At 42.5% G+C, this 21,965-nt stretch overlaps 1 protein-coding gene across 2 annotated transcripts in view; it reads right to left on the bottom strand.

Annotated features, from left to right (window-relative positions):
- fam20cb (FAM20C golgi associated secretory pathway kinase b) overlaps window positions 1-21,463 on the bottom strand; it is a 52,222-nt gene extending 30,759 nt beyond the window's left edge. For both annotated transcript variants that reach the window (XR_003691322.1, XM_028567796.1), the window contains exons 1-3: window positions 20,177-21,463; window positions 19,759-19,934; window positions 16,543-16,621 (exon numbers count right to left, since the gene is read on the bottom strand). Coding sequence is in view for 1 of the 2 variants with exons in the window: in XM_028567796.1 (XP_028423597.1) it covers window positions 16,543-16,621; window positions 19,759-19,934; window positions 20,177-20,688 (767 nt within the window). In the remaining variant the exon portion in view is untranslated. The remainder of the gene's footprint in view (window positions 1-16,542; window positions 16,622-19,758; window positions 19,935-20,176) is intronic.
- Between the last annotated feature and the right edge of the window lie 502 nt (window positions 21,464-21,965).

The following is a 21,965-nucleotide window of genomic DNA, read 5'->3' as shown; positions in this document are numbered from 1 at the left end:
TCATGTCTGCCTCCCACGTTGTCTCCATCCCACTCGCCCTCTCACCCTCCCTCTCTCTCTCTCTCTCTCTCTCTCTGTACAGTATCTCTGAGTCACACTACAAACTACTAGGTGCTTTTTTTTTAATCATGTGGCTGCTGCGCACAATTTCATTTAACTGTGCGTCAACTTGTGAGTTTTACTTTAATCAAAGTTGGCTTATAATGACCCACCATCCACCACTGCATCAGGCATTAAACATATGTCATGTCCCGGCGTGAGTAATTAGTAACGTAAACCCACCCCAAATTCTTTCATGTCTGGATTGAAATTTATTGCTGAGACAATTAGTCTAATTATACTGGCATGCCACTGTAACAGGATCCAACTTGTGTGCTTCTGAGTGTCGCCACTCTTGCCTCACATGTTGTTGTAAAAGCAGCAACACGGACTGTGTATAAAATGTGCACTGATGGGATTTGGCAACATGCTCCAGTAAGGCGACTAGCACGTCTGATTTATGACACACAAATCTCTGCGGATCACAGTTCACGCCTCATAGCTAAAGTAATACACACATGACGAGAAGAACAGAGGAGAGGAGCGTTTGAGTATTCTGCTGTCGTTTCTGGAGAGAACCACCGAGGGGCAGCGAGGGCCTCAGAGTCTTAGAGCTATGAAGAGAAACCCCCAAAAAGTGGGTTAGCGGAAAGAAAGGGAGACGGTAAAACAAAGAAATAATACAAACTGGGTGGTGAAAAAAAAGAACACGACTCAGCGACACAAATCAAGGGATTTGGGATACACTTTAGTAAAAAGCAGCGAATGAAAGCGAGAGGGAGGATTGGCATCAAGGTCTGGCGAGCTGTGAGCGACTGCAGCCAGGGCCTGTGGTGTCCTGAAATCCAAGGGCTGTGTCTGGTAAATTGGTGGGTGGGGTACACGGTGGCTGTTGATAAGCAGACAGAACACAGATCTGCGCCTATAAATAAACTATAAATACACATAGGGAAACCCTGGAGCTATAGGACTAGTATGGCAAGGTCACAGAGGCTCCAAACTGGAGAAAAATATCCAGGGGGAAAACAAGAGAGGGATGAAGAGAGAGGGAGAGAGGAGTGAATGGAGAAAGCAAAGCACTGAGATGGAATGAGGAAGGTATCCAGGAGATTTAACCACAAAACATACAAGCAACAAACTTTATCAGATCTCACGAACACCATGAGTCAGTTCTTCTGTTTCATAAGAGCAATAAATGAAGGGAAAGGCTGCCTCGTATTCCTCAAACCTCAGAGGAACCAACCTCTTCTTTTTTTTTATTGCAGCACCATTATAACCTCACAAATAAAAGAGGAAGCCCAACGGATGGACGCGGCTGAAAAGTACAATACAAAAATGACCTTGTTAAGCATTTATAAGGACTGTCTGGGAGGCTTTATGAGCAGGGAAAAACAAGTTTTGCGAGAGGAGGAACGATAAACGTCAGATTCAGATTTTCCAGGGAGGGCTGCGAGAGTAAGTAGAAGGAATAAACTCAAAGGAGGGGAGGAAAGGGACAGAGTAAAGTGAGCGTGAATCACTCATATCATATCAGGAGAAAATGAGAGCCCAGAGATGTTGTCGTGGGGGAGCAGAGCTCTCCTCTCGCTTTCTATTCTCCTAAGACCAGAGATTGAGAGGTGTGGCTGGAGGAAGAAGGAGTGATGGTGAAAAGGAGTGACGGGGAGAGAAAAGGGACGGAGAAAAATAGGAAATGGCCTTGGGAGAGTTAGAAAAGAAGCAGTGAGGGGAAAGAGGAAATAAAACATGCCAAAAGCAAGAAAAAAAGGATGAGAAGCAAAGGAAGATGAAAGGTGCTGAATGAATGAGCCGATGGCAGTGTGATCATGCTGACACCTTTAGGATATTAAAGGATAGGTCCTCATTTTTTTCAAGTCTCTTTTTAAGACAGACTTGAATGGCAGTTTTCACGTCTCTGAAACAGAAAGTGGATCAGATCTACACAAAGAAACTGTGCGAGTGAAGAAGGAGAAAAATGCAGCAGCCAACCGGCCATGGAGACACAAACTGACAAGCTTAGTTCCTTAGTTGTAGCTAGCAACATACTAATGACGTACACACCATGGCAGATGCATGCACTAGGGCTGCCACCTCTTAGTCGATTAGTCGACTAATCGGTCGTTTTGGTCTTAGTCGACTAAGATTTCTTTAGTCGACTAGTCATTTTTTATGCTTATTCATGCTTAATTACTTATTTCCAAGAAACTTCTGAGCACATTTATGGTAAACACAAGATTTAAAGTGGTGCTTTTGCAGGATTAATTGTGGAGAAACTCAGTTTTACAGATGGTTAATTAACTACATTTATATTGTGCTTTTCTAGTCTTAACCACCTCTCAAAGCGCACAGCTCTGTCAATTAAATCAACTAATCGACAAAATCCTATAAGTGTTAGTCGACTAAGAATTTCTTTAGCTGAGGACAGCCCTAGCATGCACATTTAATTCAGGGAATAAAAGAAACATGGTCAAAAAAGAAGACCAATGTTAATTTGCATATTTAAAATGTCTTAAGTCTGTTGCACTTAACTGCAGCTCTTCCATTACTGCACTGCAGAATAAAGGAGTGAATATTGGCTAAGAGCTCAAACAAACTGCTTTTAATGTTTCTTTACACGGACGGTGTGACAGACGTGAAAGCCCCTCTTCAGACTGACTAATAAATTATGAGTTGTGCTCTTCTATGTAGGAGAGGGAGTGTTCTGGATAGTGAATGCTGCATGTTTAAGTGGTCTGCCTGCTTGAGTTGTTCGTGAACAGTAAATTAGGGGAGGACATGTGGAATTAAAGGTGAAAGCAGTGGCCTGTTCCAGACGCTGGGCTATGATTTTCAGGGATCATTACTTTGAATGATGAGATGGCCACGCCCCCTCTGAAGTTAGCTCGTGCTTGGACAAGAACTCAGACTCCAAAGCTCATATTTGAATAAGCGCTGGGCAAACACCATAGATGCCCCCCTTCCCCCTCCCACTTCAATGCTGCACTGAGTCAACTGAACACACAGCACAGCATCACAGTTGGTAGGAAAGCTCTCGCAGCACACTAATCCGTGCCATTTTGCCAAGCTGCTTTCTCCTCGCCGGGCCTAACAATGCTGAAGTCACTTTTCCTCCCTTTCTCTTTTTTTTGCAAACAACAACAAATCATAATCCTTTGGTGAGCGCAACCATATGGTCTTGTCTTTATCCTTTCTTTATCCACACCCCACTGACATTAATAATCTGCAGGACTGGGAAGATGGTATAGGGCCAAAACACTCCCAAAATTCATATAATCCTTATGTAGTTTTTTGTACTTCTTTTAGCTGAAACTGAAATTGTCTTTGAAATGCCAATAGTAGCCTACATTAAAGCTGCACAAGTCAGAAGTCACAAGTTTATATTTCAATAACAGTGGTTTAAATGACTCATAGTGACAGTCCCATAGAGAATTATCACCTGAAAATGCAGTTATAGCATCATTTAATGGAAAAAGGTTGTTTTCAGTGAAAATGCTCTGAACGCTATTTGCAGACAACTACAGCTGGTGAACACAGTGGAGCATTTAGCTGCTAAAGAGCCACATATTTCCCCTCAGGAGTTGGTGGAAAGTAAAACACAGCTAAACCTACATTAATCAGGTGGCCAGAAACATGACTCCAAAGCTAATGCTAATGTTGCTCTGTATCTGCTGGATGTGCAGATAGGCAAATGTTTGGCAAAAGCTTTAACATACTGACTTAAAATAGTGCTTATTGTGTGTGTACAGATCGTTTTTTTGCAGTTTCAGTTAGCTTTCTACCACCGATGTGTTGCCCTTTTGATGTATACCCTCCTGTTTTTACCTCTTATGAGTTTCTCCTAATGTCAGCAATTGATTTTGGTGGCTGTTTGGCTGCAGGCTAGTCATGCTATGTTATAGACTAGCTTGTTAGCTTAGCTCAGGAGTTTTCAAGGCACTATTTTTTAGATGCAAATTTGCAGTTTGTATGTACAATTTCTAGGGTGGCCGAAAACAAAACTCAAAATGAATGCTAATGTTGCTTCTTGTTTGCAAGACATGCCCTATCTGCTTTATATGCGAATGTTGTGTTTACAGCTTGTTGCACTGCCCCCCCAGTGGCCAATAAAATCAATTAAAACTGTTTTCAGTTTGCACACATAAAAAGTATTTTAGCAATAATTTATCTTTGAACCTGTTAAAACTTCAGACAAAAAAGGCATTATTAATTAAAAAAAAGATGCATATTTTATGTTGTTAAGTTACATAATGGTTGCTATTTGAGTCCATGTATAATCTGTTATTTGATGTTTTTGTTTCAGCAGCGAGCACATTTGCATCTTGTGCCAAAAAAGCACCTATAAACTGTAATGAAACAGCATTGTTAAACACAATTAAAATTAAAGTGTGCCAATAAACAAATAGGCAACTCAGTCTGAGTATATTGTTGTTCCACTTAAGCAGCACATCAACAAATCACATGCTGTCATCCCTTTTAAATGATGCTCATTTCTAAGAGGTGCTAAAGCGGAGACTGACTGGTACAGTACATGCAACCTTTTCCATCCTGTTTCATGTGAGGCAGCAATTCATGTTGAGACTTGGGCGTTATGGATGGCTTTTTAATCTTCCCATCTGAGGATGGTTGCATCACTTGTTTTGACTACCCAACCTCCTTCTTTTCCTCTGAAGAGGATGTCAGTGGTGAAGCTTGGGGGGGGTTGGGATATGCAGATATTGAATTGTAAGAGCAGAGCTTTCTACTTTAATCAAGCTCATACAGTATGCAGCCGTGTGGAACAGATGTTATTTAATCCGCATCTATACCATAGCCAGAGCACGGACAGCTGTGGTTCACACAACCTTTTTTCCCACCGTAACCTTAGTCGCTGCTCTGCTGTTTGTTAATTACGTATCACAACATGCCCCATGTTCCTAAATGCCCCCCTCAAAAGGCAATTCCTTTGGGACAGGAGGGAAGAGAAAGCCCAATTAGACCATGTGTCCATCTGCTGAAAGGGAGAGGTGGAGGGTGAATAAAAGAAATGAGATAAAGGCAGTAAAAAAAAGGTGACGCCCCAAAGACCTTGCGGTGCTATAATTAAACCTGACAATCAGGAATGTTGGAAAGCGACGGTTGAACATGGTATTTTACCTCCTGCTTCATTACAGTCTAATGATCCCCCCTAAGGTGTTTTCCCTAACGCTAACTACAGCTTATAAAAGGGATCAGTTTCAGCGTGAAGCTTTAATGGCTGGTGAAGGTAAAGACAGAAAGTAAGGGGAAAGATCACAGGAGAAGCTCTGCAGACCAGACTGAAGCTCCGCCACATTATAAAACGCTGGATATTTCAGTAAAACCAGAGCTGTCTCGCCCTGTGGCAGAATAACAGATCAAGAAAAGTGAAAGCCCCGGTTCACTTTTTTTAAGGTTGCCCCATTCAGCCCCATTCAGAACAACTCCCCCCTCCATAATTCATGAGACTAACGATACATTCACCCTGGACACATTCAGGGCAGTTTCATCAAACTCTGGGAGCGCTTACAAGTTCATTTGGCCAGAACATTCAGGCTGAAATAACCAAACCAAGACGGATGAAAATGCTTCTTCTAAGATGAGTGTGGTGCTGTTTTTAGATGTAAAAATGTATCGAGAACAGGAAACAACACAAAAAAGTGAAAAGGTTTGAATGCTATACGAAGACAGATGTTGACATTTGATAGCCGGCAGCCGAGCAAAACAAGCTGCAGTCAGGACTGATGCTCACGCTCTGTTATTCCTTCACAAGCTCTTAAGCACAGAACGTACACGATTCTTGGCTAAAGTTGAAGGGACTCAAGTTAGATTTATTTGATTCACCATGCTGCCAAAATCTCCAACCTCGTGAGATGACAGGTTTCTAAAACACTGTCCAGTGAACAAGCCAGTTGTGAGTCAGTGTGACTTTTGTTTACAAGACCTGGTTTGCATGTTATCATGCAGCCTAAACTAGCATGAACTAAATACATTTTTTTTTTTAAATAAAGTTACTATAGATTGGCCCCCCAGCTGGTGTTTCCACTTAACTACAATATGTGATGCTAAATACAGGACACATGACACTGTCACACTCTCTCTTTGTTCATTGACTCTGGGAAGACATAAAAGTCTCATTTCCAGTCATGAAACACCCTCTGTGCCTCCGCTTTCAGCATCTGGTCCTCAGTAAGAATGGCAGCGCGTAGGGCTGGGCCCAGGCCAGATGAATCAACGTCTGCCGCGATTGTCACATTAGCTGTCGAGGTGTGCTGTGTCCAGACAGAGAGTAAAGCCTGGCTTTGAGTGACAGCTCCTTCAGAGCAAAGAGACAAGATGACAGATGGTATCGAGGCCTTGCATTCCCACAGAAACACAGAGCCGGATCAGCTTCTCTGAGATGTTTATGGGCGAGTAATTAAGCTACTTTTTTGAATTTTCTAAGAAACAATGATTGAGTTTATCAGGGATGAACCGCCATTGTGGCAGGGCCAGGAACAACTTGCCTCTGAGACTGCGGAGAAATGGCAGCACAGCATTTCAAATCCATGCATGTGTGTGCATGTCAAGCGTGCACACACACAAACGCGCATTAACGTGCGTGCACACAAAGATGGCAGAGGAATTTAGCCGAGGCTTTGATATGCAGATTGGACGCTGGCTTGTCATTTCTGCTGGCTGCAACACTGTGTTATCGTTCCTTCAGCACAGCATTAGAGCTGATAACATTTACCTGAAGGGGGCAGTTGACTGATAATATCGTCAAGACATTTCTGCTCCTGGAAGGCCTAGGCAAGGGCCGCGTGAAATTTGCCATAACAGTATTACTGCCAAGTGGTGCTCATACGCACATGAGCACAAACACAAACAATGTACACACAAATTAGCAGACAAAGACAAAGAAATATGACCACTTTCTGTCTCCTACAACTACAGTATGAATACTGAGTTGGTGGTTGTTTTTGGAGCAAAAGAGGAACGATTAAAGGTCAGCACTCAAACGACAATGTTAAAAACAACAGACAAAGCCAGAAATCTTGGTGTAGTCATGGACTCAGACCTGAATTTTAAAAGTCACATCAAGACAATTAAAAAATCAGCCTATTATCACCTTAAATATATATCAAGGGTTAAAGGACTTATGTCTCAGCAGGATTTGGAAAAACTTGTCCATGCTTTTATCTTCAGTAGACTTGACTACTGTAACGGTGTCTTTACAAATCTCCCTAAAAAATCAATCAGACAACTGCAGCTGATTCAGAACGCTGCTGCTCGAGTCCTCACTAAAACCAAGAAAGTGGATCACATCACTCCAGTACTGAAGTCTTTACACTGGCTTCCAGTGCCTCAAATAATTGATTTTAAAATACTTTTGCTGGTTTACAAATCACTAAATGGTTTAGGGCCAAAAATACATTTCTGATCTGCTACTACACTATGACCCACCCAGACCTCTCAGGTCGTCTGGGACAGGTCTACTTGTTGTTCCCAGAGTCAGAACTAAACAGGGGGAAGCAGCGTTCAGTTTTTATGCTCCACATATCTGGAACAAACTCCCAGAAAACTGCAGGTCCGCTGCAACTCTCAGTTCTTTTAAATCCAGGCTGAAGACATATCTTTTTAATGTTGCCTTTCTTTAAATAACCTATTTTTAACTGCTCTTTCTTTAAAATTCTTATACTGTACTGTACATTTTATTCTTGTCTTTTAATGATCTTAAATTGTTGTTAATTGTTTTAATGCTTTGAAAATGTTTTTAATTGTTTTCTAACTGTTTTTAATGTTTCATGTTTCATGTAAAGCACTTTGAATTGCCTTGTTGCTGAAATGTGCTATACAAATGAAGCTGCCTTGCCTTGCCTCTACATAAATCATGATGGCTGATAACTGTAGATGGCAGAACGCCAACAGTACATTAACAGATTACAACAGTTCCCCCCCCCCCCCATCCCCAATGGACCATAGATTATTTTCATAAGCTTCTGCTCATAGAATGTTTTTCTATAGTACACTGAGCAATAGGTCTGCACTGCTTATTGTCCATTACCATACCAACTTCAGCCCCGTATTAAGAGATTATTATCAGAGTGGGCCAGTTTAGCCTTTATTTTTATTTACAGGGTATTTCACAGCTGCTTAGTAAATAGGTCCTCAACCAATTTTACATCAAAACATAAAATTAATTTACACAGGAAGCTAGAGGAAGTTATTTTCATCCTGTGATAAATATGTTCCCTGCAGACAGAAAAAGGGGTTACAACCCTGTCCATGCATGCCATTATTTGACAAATTTGCATTGGAACGCATACAATTTACCCCAAAAACATGTCTCTATGTCGATCTCCGTAAATGTACACAACCCTGTTTTGACCCTTGACCGTCTGATTGAATAAAAAACAATAATTTATGGTAACCAGGCCACTGAATAACACAGTTTGCATCAATGCCCTATAGCCCGACCTTGTCCAATATTGATCATTTTCAAGGTCTCATATTGTGAAAAGTGAGATTTCCATGTCTGTTTTTATTATAAAGCAAGTCAAGAGACTATATAAATATTTTGAAAGTATCAAAATGTCAATCCACAAAGAATGCACACAGTCGTATTCAGAAACGGTGCACGAGCCATCACAACTTCCGTACAATTGTGATGTCACAACTATACTATATATAAGTAGAAAGTGCTGCTACAGTGCCAAGACAGAGACGGTTTAGAACCGAGAATCCCCAACTCTGTATCAGTGTCACGTGGGCTACGTCACTGCCACGCCTCTTTAAGCGACTAGCGGCAGGTCCGAGTGTATTGATTCCAAGGGGAGAGGGAACGTGAACACAGATTATGAGCGATTCTTTCGCCCCATAGTCACCAAAGTAAATATAGGACCCGTTTCTCACAAGCCACATATCTGACAATAAAATGGCATTTTTCATACGGACACATCAGGAGAAAATTATCTATGTTTGAGATCTGTTTCTGTCTCAGGACCAAACTCTCGCGAGATCTGGCAAAACAGAGAAGCTAACTAACAGCTAATGTTCATGAATGCCCAAACAAAACTAATCTCTGTGATGTCTTTTAGCACTGTAAATATATAACGTTAGCAAAAGAACATATTAATAAATTATTCAAACATAACTTTTCATCCATCCACACAACGAACCTCAAAATTTGCTTAATATGATTTAATTTAAGGGACTAAAAATAAGCAAGTTCATTTTTCTGTCCATTTTGAACAATGTTAATCTAGCAAAATGGCAGCTCTGTCTCACAAATTACAAGTTTCTAAATGTTTCTGACATGGAAGTTATTTAAGCATCCTCCAGCAATGATTCTCTATAAAAACAAAGACTCTGCTATTTTCACCAATACATCAGGATTGAATACAGGTGTATTATGATTATGGCCTTATAGATTAGGCCTGGTATCCAGTGTCACTGAAGCTAATTAGTATTAAATATCTAAGGCTCCTGTAGCATCAGGATGGATTTTACCATTTTTGTTTCCACACTTCTAATCCATCTCAAGCTCCAACAAACTAACACATACACAGGGGAAAACAGTGTGGCTGTGCTTTACACGATCCTGGTGGCCTGCAGTGTGTTGCAGTCTCGGCAGGGAAGACAGTAAGGGGGTCAGATAACTGAGCCTCGGGGCTCCATTGGATCACTGAGCACTTGAACACACTGCTTTTTTTTGTCTGTTCCTCCAACAATTTTGCTTCAGCACAAATAATACCCTGGTGAAACAATTATGACATAGAGGAAACAGTCAAAACATTAAGCAGAGAGCAGTGCAAAGCCTTAAGTGCTGCTAAATAACACATCTCACAGTGGTTGTAATTTTTTTATTAATTATTCAACTGTTTTCTCTAGCAACAGAACAGCAGAAATGAACTGATTGGAGATATTTCCTTAGGTGGGCCAGTGCGTTTACAAGCAATTATAATATTCCGCAATTATTCATGATCCCCGAGTGCTCTGTTTAAGATGTGGAGCATGTGCAGGACCTATTGCATTTACAGTTTAAGTGGGCTCATATTTTGGGCTTGGAAAAATAAGTTTATTTGGTCATACAGGGATAATTGTGATTGTAGTTTGAGTGTGTATAAAAAACTGCTTATACGAGATATAACCTTTATGTGAATTATAAGCATGTAATGTATGCAAATACATTCACAGTGGATTTCATGCATGTGCTACCTATTGTATGCCACAAGCATGTACAGTATAGGGTTTAATTATTATATATGCTTTATATATCCAATTATTCTTGTAAAAATGTTTAAATGCTTTATGTCATGATTCAATGCAGCTGCCGGAGTGTGTGTTGCACCATTTCCAGATATGCTGGCCAGCAGTTTTGGGGGTTAACATGTTACTTTCTACCCACTCAGCTCTGGCGTTGCAACTGCGCTGCTGTGAATTTCCTGTATTTCCAAACAGAGCTCCTCTTATTATCGGTGCTCTGAATGACTTGTCCTGAGGCGGTCCATCCCTTTATTTCCCAACTCAAAGTCAAAGCACAGGCACAGAAAGACCTTGTGAATACAATATCACGCAGCAGACATGTAAACACGCTGACAAAAACACCAAACTGACAAAATGTATACAAAAAGTGAGGGGCAAAAACGGATGTTAGTCCAGAGAGGAGTGCGCTTGTTTGACATCCTTTTGTCTGGCAACACACGGGAACAATCGCTGAATTGTCCTGTCTTTTGTCAGTCTCTCGGTCTTTGCCTTGTACGAGGACAAATCTGGGCAGCTTTAAGCAAGGATAATAAGGGTTTTTGTTGAAACATGCCCTCCCCATCTTCAGACAAAGCTCCCTCAAGCTTATTCTTTCACCTCCCACGGCTAATGCAGCTTGATGATACATCATCTCCTCTACGCAGAAGATTTCCCACTTATATTTCACATTTAACACAGACATTTCCTCCAGGCTGTTATTTGTGCTGCAGTCAATATGTTATTGACACAAACGAGGTGACATTATGTGGCTCCCGTCTCCTGTCTCCCCGACCTGTCAATCAAAAATTACTCATGGACCCGACTCAGCACAGATATAGATCGCTCAGTGGGGAGGAGCGGATATCTCTTCTAGGAATACTCTGATTGATTTATGTGCGACTGAGCCAACAGTCTGCTGATTGACAAGTGATACAATTAAGTGGAAGTGAGAAGGAACGGAAGACCATCATTATATCAATCATCAGTCCTTACCCCCGCCTTCCTTTGTCGATCATCTGCGCTCATCATCTAATGGGCTTTGTGTGCTCCGAGACGATTTCCACTGTATATATTACAATCATGTTTCCCCGGGTTCACACCAGCGCAAAGTCATAATGACAGATAGACAAAATGAAAGATGGAAAGACAGAAAGAGACAAAGAAACTCAAACAATTAAAGACTTTCACTGTCAGACACACAGGTTAAAAGTGCTGAAAAGTATGACTCTACAGCTGGGACTCGAACACACTGTACGGCAAAGGTCTATTTCAGTACACAGAGGTTCCTTGTGGTCCTTAAGGTATTACATACATACCTTTTTATTGCACTAAAAGGTACATGGACATGTCTGACAGCAAAAGGCACATTATGTGTATTAGTATTATTTGAGGTTGAAGGTAAGCTTTTGAAGGTACAACGTGTTTTGTTGCTGGAGCGTTCTTCCCTAAGGGACTGTACCTTTTCAAAGAGTGACGTTTTTTTCCCCACAGCACAACAGAGTGGGTTACCGGTCCAGTCTCAAGCTGTAGTTATTTTCTCATAGCTGCTGACCAGAGTGGTAGTAATTGGTGGCCCTTTTGGAAATCGAAAATCAAGTTAACGAATGTGAGTTATGATTGAGCACGACTTACAGGTTGTTGTTTTTTTGCCAAGAGTTTCACCTGTCAGGCAACATAGCAGTTTCCCTAACCCTGCAATTGGTGATGGTGTCAGGGGCATACAAAGCCACTGTACAAGAATTGAAGGAAAACCCATCATTTTACGAGTGCTCTATCAGTGTCCCTCAAGGTTCTATTTGGGCCCTTCTGATATCTGTTCAGAAGTTAATATCAAAATGTATGCCGATGACACAGAAATTTATATATGTGCTAATTCTAAATAGCAAGATAGAAAAAATTCTTACTGTAGCTATTTAGAAAATAGCATATTGGTTGACTTACTCTTGCTTGAATTAAACAAAGAGGGTGCGGGACATTAAACATGTTAAATATTTAGGTGTGATACTCAGTTTGCTGTCATAATTTATAGTGGTGTTAATCATGCAAAAATGTTCTACTTCTGTCAGACTTCAGTTTCAATATATTCTTATTTGCTAGATTAATCTAAATGCCGGTAGTTTTTGCAAATGTTTTGATATTGTCAACTTTTTGGAAGTTTTACTTTTGGTACTAAAAAAAGTTATTATATATTATGTTTCTATTATGTATATTTGTTTCAGCCAACCACTTCACTTTAAGCAGCAGTATTCTAGCATATCCACCTTGAAAAACACTACAAGCTACAGCATATAGCTGCACCATAAGAATGATCTATTAGGACTGGGACTATTTTCTTCTTGTTCTACAGTGTACCAAAGCATCAATGTGCATTTTTGCCATTTGAGGTAGATTTCAGGATAAGTCTTCAAAATGCCTATATGTTGTATATTTTGAGGGCTTATGTGTAAAATGAACACGTTTTAACCCACATATGTGTAGTAGATGCTCACAAGCTGACAGCGTAAAATGTTTGTTTACAGGAACAAAAGCAGGAATTATGGAAATGCCGCAAATTTCAGTCCTGGCCTCAGGCACAACAGCGAGGCTGAGGATGACGAAAGTGATAATTGAGCTTAGTCATAAAACTCAGCTTCATTCAGGTTACAATGTTGTGACAGAGAGTACAGCCATGATATTTTCATCGGTTTACTTAAGCAACACAGGGATGGGCATCAGCTGGGATTTTAGTGCCATCCCTTAAAGACTCTCTGATCTCACAAGACCTGTGGTCTTAACAAACCTTGCAAAACAAGTCTTGAGTTAGATTAGAGTAGTTAAGATTGGGTTTGTTCCATGTCTGGAAAAGTGGACTGCAGACAGCAGTTCAGTGGGCTGATTCATCTATGTTACATCATAGCGGACAGGTACGTTAAGCCATTTTGTGGTGTCTCAATACAGTAGAAGCTGATTCAATCTCTGTCATATGAATGGTTAAATCAGGCTAAAGTGTGTTTTACTTGACCCACACATACAGATGGTTCCTCTGAATGCCATTACAAAACAGAAGTACTGACCATTCTCTCTCTCTCTGAGGGAAAATGAAGCAAATACGGGAACCCTGTTAATGGATTTCTTCATCTGTGCCGTTCAATAAAGAAAGTGCAAGAGAGAAAAACAAAAAAGCAGAGTTTCAGACACGGGGGGGGGAGAATACTAAGAATGAGAAAGAGACAGAGGGGCTGATAAACAGAGAGAGCAGGTTTCCACAGATATGGATGGTTTGAGGGGTCGATCGTTACCCAGACACCGCATACATGCCTGCCTGCCTTTGCTGCCTGATTGCCTGGCACACATTTGCATTAGAGTTGAGAGGAGCCGTGCAGAAGAGCACAGCCGGAGAAGTCTTTGATCTCTCAGCCTCTGTCTCTTTGATGCACCATGTGGAAACACACCAGCAGATTTGGGAAACAGGAGATGATGTTGGGTGTTAAGTTGATGTGCGTGGATGTGTGTGTGTGTGTGTGTGTGTGTGTGTGTGTGTGTGTGTGTGTGTTGTGCGTGCGTGCGTGCGTGCGTGCGTGCGTGCGTGCGTGCGTGTGTGATTTTTGCGAGGGAATGACACTGCAAATCTGTCAAGACCTTGATTGCAGTCCAAATGAGCACACACACACATGCCATCATGGGTTGCCTTATTTTGTTGAAGTCAAGTGCATTCAAGCAGGAGGGAATGAAAAAGCCCCCCTCCCATTTCACTCTTGCCATTTTTCAGGATTATCAAACATCAGGCAGATCTGGCAACCACAACTGTCAACCATCAGATTTACGCCCAAGCCCACCATCCCATGCTTTTCTCGGAAAATGTCATTTCACATTTCCGTCTGGGTTCAAATTCGAGGCAGTGCACCAAGATAATCTGTGGATTTTTACTCTGTGCGTGTATTTACAACACTCTTTGCCCACGTCTCCTCGTCTGTCACTATTTTCTCTAACCCTGGCCCCCTCACTTCTCCTCCCTCCTCTCTTGCACTCCACACTTTTACTCTCCCCATCCCTTCCCTCCTCTCACCTCCTTCTCATCTCTCCTCTTCCCAACCTGTCAGGATGATTTCAGGCTTGTTGCGTCTAGCCTGACTTAGTGTGGTACGATTGAAGCAGTAATTACAACAGTCTCTGAATAGCTTTTCCTCCCACCTCACTACCTATCATCCACAGGCTTAACCCCGCTCTCCATGCTGACATGCAGGGGCCAGACAACAGTCTTGTGTAGAAAAGCATTAACCCACAATTAAATTACAATCACCATAACAAAGGACGGGTGACATTTAAATCCACCAATCAAGGAGGGATAAGGAGCAAAGAGCACTTCTCTTGGGATGCGTTATTGTCTAAATACGACAGTTTGGATAAAGGAAATGAGAATTAATCAAATATTACACAGTATCTATCTACCAGTGTGGCATTTTTTTTTACCACTGGATAGACTTATCTGCTCTACAAGTTAAACCAAGGTGTATTACAGGGTGTGTCAACGTAGGCACAATAGGTACAAAAGGAAAAGAAAGTGCTCTTCACCCCTTGATGTGAGACATTGATAACAAGCTACAGTTCATCAGTCGGATCTTCTCATATCACAACTGGAATAGGATTCAGAAGGCGATGAGGCACCAAACAGAGGTGTTGGATTACAAAGCTTACAGCAGTTATGTCTGGCACCATTACAGAGAACCAGCTATGGAGAAATAATGACAAAAGATGTAGCTCCTGGGTTAGCAAGAATGATGCCTGAGATGCTGCTGCCTGTGGCCACGTCTGCGCAGCGGGCACCAAGCCAAAAATACATACCTTAAATTATACCTTATCCTCTTTCAGGAACCAATATGGGACTTGTGACAAATTCTACAAAGAGTCTACAGTCAAGCTAGCAGCTCTTTGAGGCTGTACAGTATGTATGGACATGTATGTAGCCACAGTTAAATTAATGATGATTGCGCTTGATAAAAAGGATCATCAGCGTTATTACAACTAGAGTGATAATCGGGCCCAAAAAATACCCAGACCCAAACCCTACGTGAACCTGTATAGTTTCTGTCTAAGCCCAAACTGAGCCTGAACCACTGCAGCAGGTTTGGGCCTGAGCCCCAAATTTCCACTGCTTTTTTTTATCCATGCAAATGGAAAGAATTGAATAGATAACCAGAAGACGGCGATGAAACACAGCTGTGCACACCCATACATTATTCATGACATTACCAGGCGATGAGGTCTTCATTTTTAACAATTTAAGTACACACAAAAAACAGCGCAAACCCAACCTGATTCAAGCCAGGGATAATTTTGAGAAATTATAGCCTGGCCCAATCAAGTTCGAGCAGAGAATCAAAACTCATCCTCAAGGGGACATGAATGTGTGTAACAAGTTTTAGCCTGAAGATGTTGAGACATTTAACTCAAAAACCACAACCTCATGGTGGCGCTATATGCAAGGGCAGAGGATCACCAAAGCCGCTAAGACTCATCCTCGGGGCACCATAGATATATGTTCCAAATGTCATGGCAATCCATCTAATAATTGTTGAGATGTTTCAGTCTGGACAAAAGTGGTGGACTGACCGACCAACCAAACAACCAACATGCACAGAGCCACACCGCTAGCATATGACTAAAAGGTTTGACATTGAAACTGTAGAAATAAAAAATTAAAAAGTCAGGGTTTACAAATTTGGTTTCAACTTCACTGGGTTATGAACACTTCAAGCTGTAGCAAGCAAGGCAAAATCACATGTTGACAACAAGACAGTGACATTTAGCCAACTAGATGGTTTGACATTATCACAACACAGATAATTGATCAGATGAATCAGTCATAAAACAACACAGCCAGGGTTGCCTGAGGGCTGAGGACCTCACATATGGCCACTAAAGGATGTGTTGTGTCACCTGAAAGCCCTGTGAGGTGAAATGCCTACTCAACATTTGGTTCTGACACAGCAGAATGATGTCGGCCTTCAGTCGAATATCAAGGTTGTGCTGAAATGAAAGCAATTTGATATAGCCAGAGAGGAGAATGAGGAAATGAGATTGATGTTGTGAGGGGAATGGGTAGTAGGATGAAAAAAGGAAGTCAGTGGAGGTAAAGAGCTGCATATATTGGTGTTTTATGCTGAAATGGCACTCAACCTTTAACACGATACGAAAGAGATTGCTTTTCTTAAAGAAGGTGGTTTCCTAAAGTCAGTTTAACCAGAGGAACAATAAAGCTAGCGGGTACTATTTTTTTTTTTTTCAAACACATACAAGACTTACTTCATGGGTTTAAAGAGAGCCTGGCCGTAGTTCTGGAAGGTCATGATGAGCTTGAGCTGAGTGCCTCCAGACTTCATTGCTGTTGAAGTGAAACAGACGACACTGCCGTTAACAATACATTAACCGAAGGCCAAATTAAGTAATAAGCACATATATTAACCGACCAGAAGTGTGTTGACCAGTAGACTGTGTCACATGAGTAGAACAAAATGCATACAGCTCAGAGATAAGAGCCTATCCAGAAGTCCATATACACATGAGGAAATGAGCCTATATTGTGTTCATATTAACCATAATGTAATATTGACTGACAATGATTTGATTTCACATTTTAAGAGACATGCCATGTTGGTGAAGCACTGTTGTGTATATGAGCTTGTGTGTGTGTGTGTGTGTGTGTGTGTGTGTGTGTGTGTGTGTGTGTGTGTGTGTGTGAGACAGACTGAAAAGGCAGAGCGCCGATGTCACAGTGTTTGTTTGATGGGAAGGGAGAGTGAGGGGGTAAAGGACAGCCAGTGCTTGCCCGTTCCTTCCCTGTTTACTCTTTCTTTGTATTCTCTGGAGGGTCCATCTCTCCCTGTCTTATTGTGTTTGTATTCATCCTTCTATCCTTCAGGTTTTTTTCCCCTTTTTGTACATGATTATGCAGTCTAAAGGCCCTTGTGGGACTGGGCACTGTGGCAAGGACTATTCAGGGCTGAAAAACAGCGAAACTCAAACAAAAAAAACAAAACAGAGCAGAGCAGTTCTTTCTTCAACTGATCGATCAAAAGCAGTGTTTCAGTGGCCTTTTGCCAAAGAACAACCTCCTCAATCAATGCTCTCATTTATTTTTACATATGGGAATCACGAGGACAAGAAAAAATGTTTACAGAGAAAGAAATTACAAGCGAAAAGATCAATGTCCGCCTGGTCTCACTTGTTTCTGTGTCAAAAGAGTTTCCCTGAAACCCCTCCTTTGGGGGGCATGTTGGATAGAGGCAAATCCAACTGTAATTGATAGGAAGTGTACACGAGGGACCATGAATATACCATTTCATTTCAACCTCCACTCACAGTAAGCAAACCGCAAATGAAAGTTACAGACCTCCCGTATCATCTGTAATAACATTTATCATATCTGCTGCTTTTGCACGCCATGCCCTTATTGATGAACGCTGCTCAAAAGAGGTTAGAGCGTATAATGCATCCGAGCACTCCTATCCTTGAGTTTAGATAGTAACCAACTGCTATTGGCTTCTATTGGTATTCTGCCCCAGGCTTGTGTTAAGGCTCTGTAATTACTGAACCACCATGTATTTAGCTGGCTAGAGATGCTGAGAACTGCTTCCTCTATCCACCCAGCCCGAGAGACAGAGCGCATGTTGAGCAGAAAGACAGGAAAGCAAGAAATACATTCTTCCTTTAGTAACCAGGCAGGGATACTAGTTTTATAAACAGTTAATCCTACTCCCAGATAAGTATTTAATCTTTTGCTAAAGGCCAGTAACAGTTTTGTGATTGGCAGATGAACCTGGAATCTGCAATTACTTTTCACAGCGAGCGCAAGATGGGCGACTTTGAGTCGACAAGCACTCTTGGAATGTGGGAGTTGGACTGAGCCAAAAAAGGAAGACAATCCCTTGAAGAAAAAAAAAAGAAAAGAAAAAAGAAATAGACTCCATATAACTGGCCCAGCGTGGATTATCGCCTCTGTCAGGAATCTACTTGCACTTGCGGCTTTGTGCAAAAAAGCTGGATTCCCCAAGCACTTGCCAATCAAATAAAAAAGCCACAGCGTTTGATTTGAATCACACCGTGATGTGTAGCCGCATAATTTGCATTGAGACCAGGTGTTCTGATATATTCTGCGGTGACGCTTTGTGGGGATAAATGAGAGGAGATTGTGGTGTTTTTCTTATTATTCCTTCAGCCTCGTAAAGCAGGGAGGAGTGAACAGGCCGAGCAGATTTGGCGCTGTCGTGCGATAGCCTGCAGCTGACTTCCATCTTAATGCATACTTGTGTGTGGTGTTGGAGTGTGGGTTCATGTTGTCAGTGCCTGTGGCATCGATAGGCATAGTTGTCCATTACTTAGCAGCGTCTCCTCTCAGTCATAACCAGTAGGGCGAGTTACATTAGAGGCTGTTCGACTGACACTCAGTGTTGCCAGATTGGGCTGTTTTCCACCCAATTGGGCTGGTAAAATTTGTTTTGGGCGGCTTGTGATAATTTGGGCTACTTTTTGTGCCATTTGGGCTGTTTCCCCTGATGGAAACCAGTCGGCTGTTTCTCCTCTCTGTGTATTGTGATTGGGCCTGAAATGTCATTTCAGTTACAACTAGGTGGAGTCTTTTCCTACTCAAACTGTTATTCCGTTACAAAGTCACAACTCTGTGATAGAATCCCTGTCTGTTCATAAAAGTGAGTACTTTTTACGTGTAATATAACGTTATCCGCTTGGTGGAGTTGATTTTTTAATTACTGTAACCATGCTTTTCGGTTTGCCTAATTGAACAAAAGAAACAGAAGACCGTCTTTCTCATCGCTTTTGCTTTTTCACTTGTCTTCAGCCTCAGAATAAAAAAAAACATACCAGAGAGGATCTGAGGGGGCAAATTCCTGTTCCACAGGACAAACCCAATACGTCCATTATCAGTTACAAAGCTGTTACGATATAATGTTCACTGCTGTCTAGCTAGACCAAGAGCTGTGTGTGTTTGTGTCATTGTATGATAAAATTGTATGAAATGTCATCCCACACATCCCCACAACTTGATTGGGCTACTTGGTGTCTGTCAAATCTGGCAACACTGCTGCTGACACCGTTTCTGATATTTGTAAACCGAACTTTGACCTGTGCGGAAAACAGAGACAACTATAGCAACTAGATAACCAAAATGGCACAGGTTTAATCCATGACCCCAACCAATATGTGTGTCCATCAGCAGACGGCAAGTGGCCTGTCAAAGTGGCCCTGAGCTCGAGAGGTAGGTCATACAGGCAAGAAGCCCCCAACACGAGCACACATTTGTTACACCATCTTACACCTCAACAACACACGCCAAAAATGTATGTCATGATGTGTCAGCTTAAAAAGAACATGTTTCCTGCTTTATAAGCTTGGGCTTCAGAGTGTCAGAGAGAAGTGTAACGTTGACCCTCTGTCTGTGCACTGAAGCTCTCCTGCTGGCTGCTGTTAACCAGCCAGTCACCCCCTGTGGTTCTTATGACTTACCAACGCTGGTGATCCTCTGGGTGACCAGGTCCTTCAGGAGGGCGTCGATGACCGGGTTGTGTCTGGAGTACAGCTCGTATCGATTTATTCCAATGTGGAAGCGGAGCCAGTTGGGGTAGGAGTCGGCCGTCAGCTCCCCTGTTGGGCTGAACTCATCCATGTTGCCTTCAGTGTTCCTGGGTGAGGAAAGGAAAAGGTAAAGGAGGAAGTCAGATTTCTTTTTTTTTGTAAACAGTGACAGGTGTTGTACAGCAGCCCATGAGCACATGCAGCATTACAATAATGTGATTGCACTGTAAGCCCTCAGATGTGACGTTTTGGTCTCATTATGAAATGTTTATTTAAAGCTGTTGTTGCATTCGAGTTGACTGTGATGTGATATGCTTTCAAAAGTGACTTTACGAGCCAAACGCTTTACCATGCCTGATCCTCTGCAGCTTTGGGGTCAAATCGGATGTCCGTGTTGACGTTGAACAGCGTGTCCTCGTCTGTCAGAGGTGGCGGGGATCTTTTATATAAGGGGTGGTCATACAGAGCCGACAACCTTGAACCCTTAACCGGCATGTTTTTGGCCACTGTGGCGTCCTGGATGAACGGTCTCTTCCTGTCACCACGTTGCCCCAGATGCTCCAGCCTCCTGAGAGCCTGCGTTTTGTCGCCTGGAACCGGGATCCTTTCCAGGGAGTGGGAGGAAACATTGGAGCTGGGCTCGTTGCTGAAGTCCTGGAGGATCCGCAGTGTGTGCTTGTTAGGCCAGCCCTGCTTCCCCCAGCTCTGAGGCTCCTCGCTCGGCGTGTGGGAGCACGAGCAGCCGCTGTTGCCATGCCTCTCCAGCTTTGGTAACAAGTCTATCATTATGTGCATGGAGCATGCGATAAGGAACACCATGAGGATCAAAACCCGGAATTTGCGCAGGAGGATCATCTTCATGGTCTCCCTTTTGAGCAGATGTGAGTATTTACTGCAAATGATGAGCACGCAGATGAACAAGCTGACTACATCGCTGATGATGTTTATTAGACTGGACGCCAATCTAATGAAATATACATTAAACACATAGGAGCCATCTTCACTTGCCGTCTTGAGTAAAGGATTCAGTGTTCAGCCTTTGTATTTTCAACATCAGAGTCCTGGCTGCGTTATGCGCGCGGGTGTCCAGGAGAGATTTTTCAGAAGCGCAAAATCATCCGCAAGCGTCCAGGTAAAACACGTTGAGTCGGTTCAGACCAACGGTCGATTTGCGCAAGCCACATCTTCTTCCCACTGCCACCACCAAATATTTCAGAAGAGTAGCGGACAAGTGAGTAGGAGCCAAAAGCAGCTGTGATACGCGGGGCGAAATGATCCGTTAAACGTGCGTGTCCAAGAGGTTCGAGGGCGCGCATCGGTCTCACCGTCCAACCTCGATCCTGTGCGGGGATGAGTAGCCGTGGATCAGCTGGGACTTCGGCCCGGGGAGGGGGAAAAAAAGGAATGTACGAAGTGCAACCTATTCACATTTGAAGTGCTTTATGGGAAAGTCCCCGAAAAGTAATGTGTGCTCTTAATCCACCTCGGCGATCCACGATGCGTAATTTTTTGTCACATCGAGTCCCCGACTAATCACCCGAGGCGAGCCGACGCAATAAACTGCACAGGTAACAGGAGACAGAGATCCTCCAGCAGGACCAGCCAACCTCTAGGACTAAATGCACCTCCTGTAGCATGTGTGGATCTGGGTGGGTGTGTTAAATATGCCAAGACTAGATCCAGCCTTTGCTCAGCGTCACTGTGCGCAGATTGGCTGAGAGAGAGAGAGAGAGAGAGAGAGAGAGAGAGAGAGAGAGGCTGCGACCACGTGAAGCATATAGTTGCTTGTCTGTATTTCTCTTGGAATAAATCCTCCCTGCACATCCCGGCTGCGCAAGAAGAGGGCGTCTTTTCACTGGCAAATATTCAGCCTGGTTTTGTTAAACGCCAGCAGCAAAGACGTTTTTTCTTTTTCTTTCTGAAATTCATCTCCTAGAATCCCTCTGAAATGTCTCCTCCGAGACGGCAGTCAATCCATCGATGATACATTAGACAGGCCTATTAGAGCGCTCATCAGTCTGAGGATCCAGTTCCATCCTGCACTGCTGCCACTCAGCACCAATCACATAATGTTTTTAAGGCTTCATGAAATGAAAACCACAAAGCCCCTTTCAGCGGTGGTGTAATTTAACTTAGTA

Source organism: Perca flavescens, chromosome 21 (genome assembly GCF_004354835.1).
Source record: "Perca flavescens isolate YP-PL-M2 chromosome 21, PFLA_1.0, whole genome shotgun sequence".
Classification (NCBI taxonomy): domain Eukaryota; kingdom Metazoa; phylum Chordata; class Actinopteri; order Perciformes; family Percidae; genus Perca; species Perca flavescens.
The sequence above is the reverse complement of the archived record's forward strand: the minus strand, read 5'-3'. Positions and strand labels throughout refer to the sequence as shown.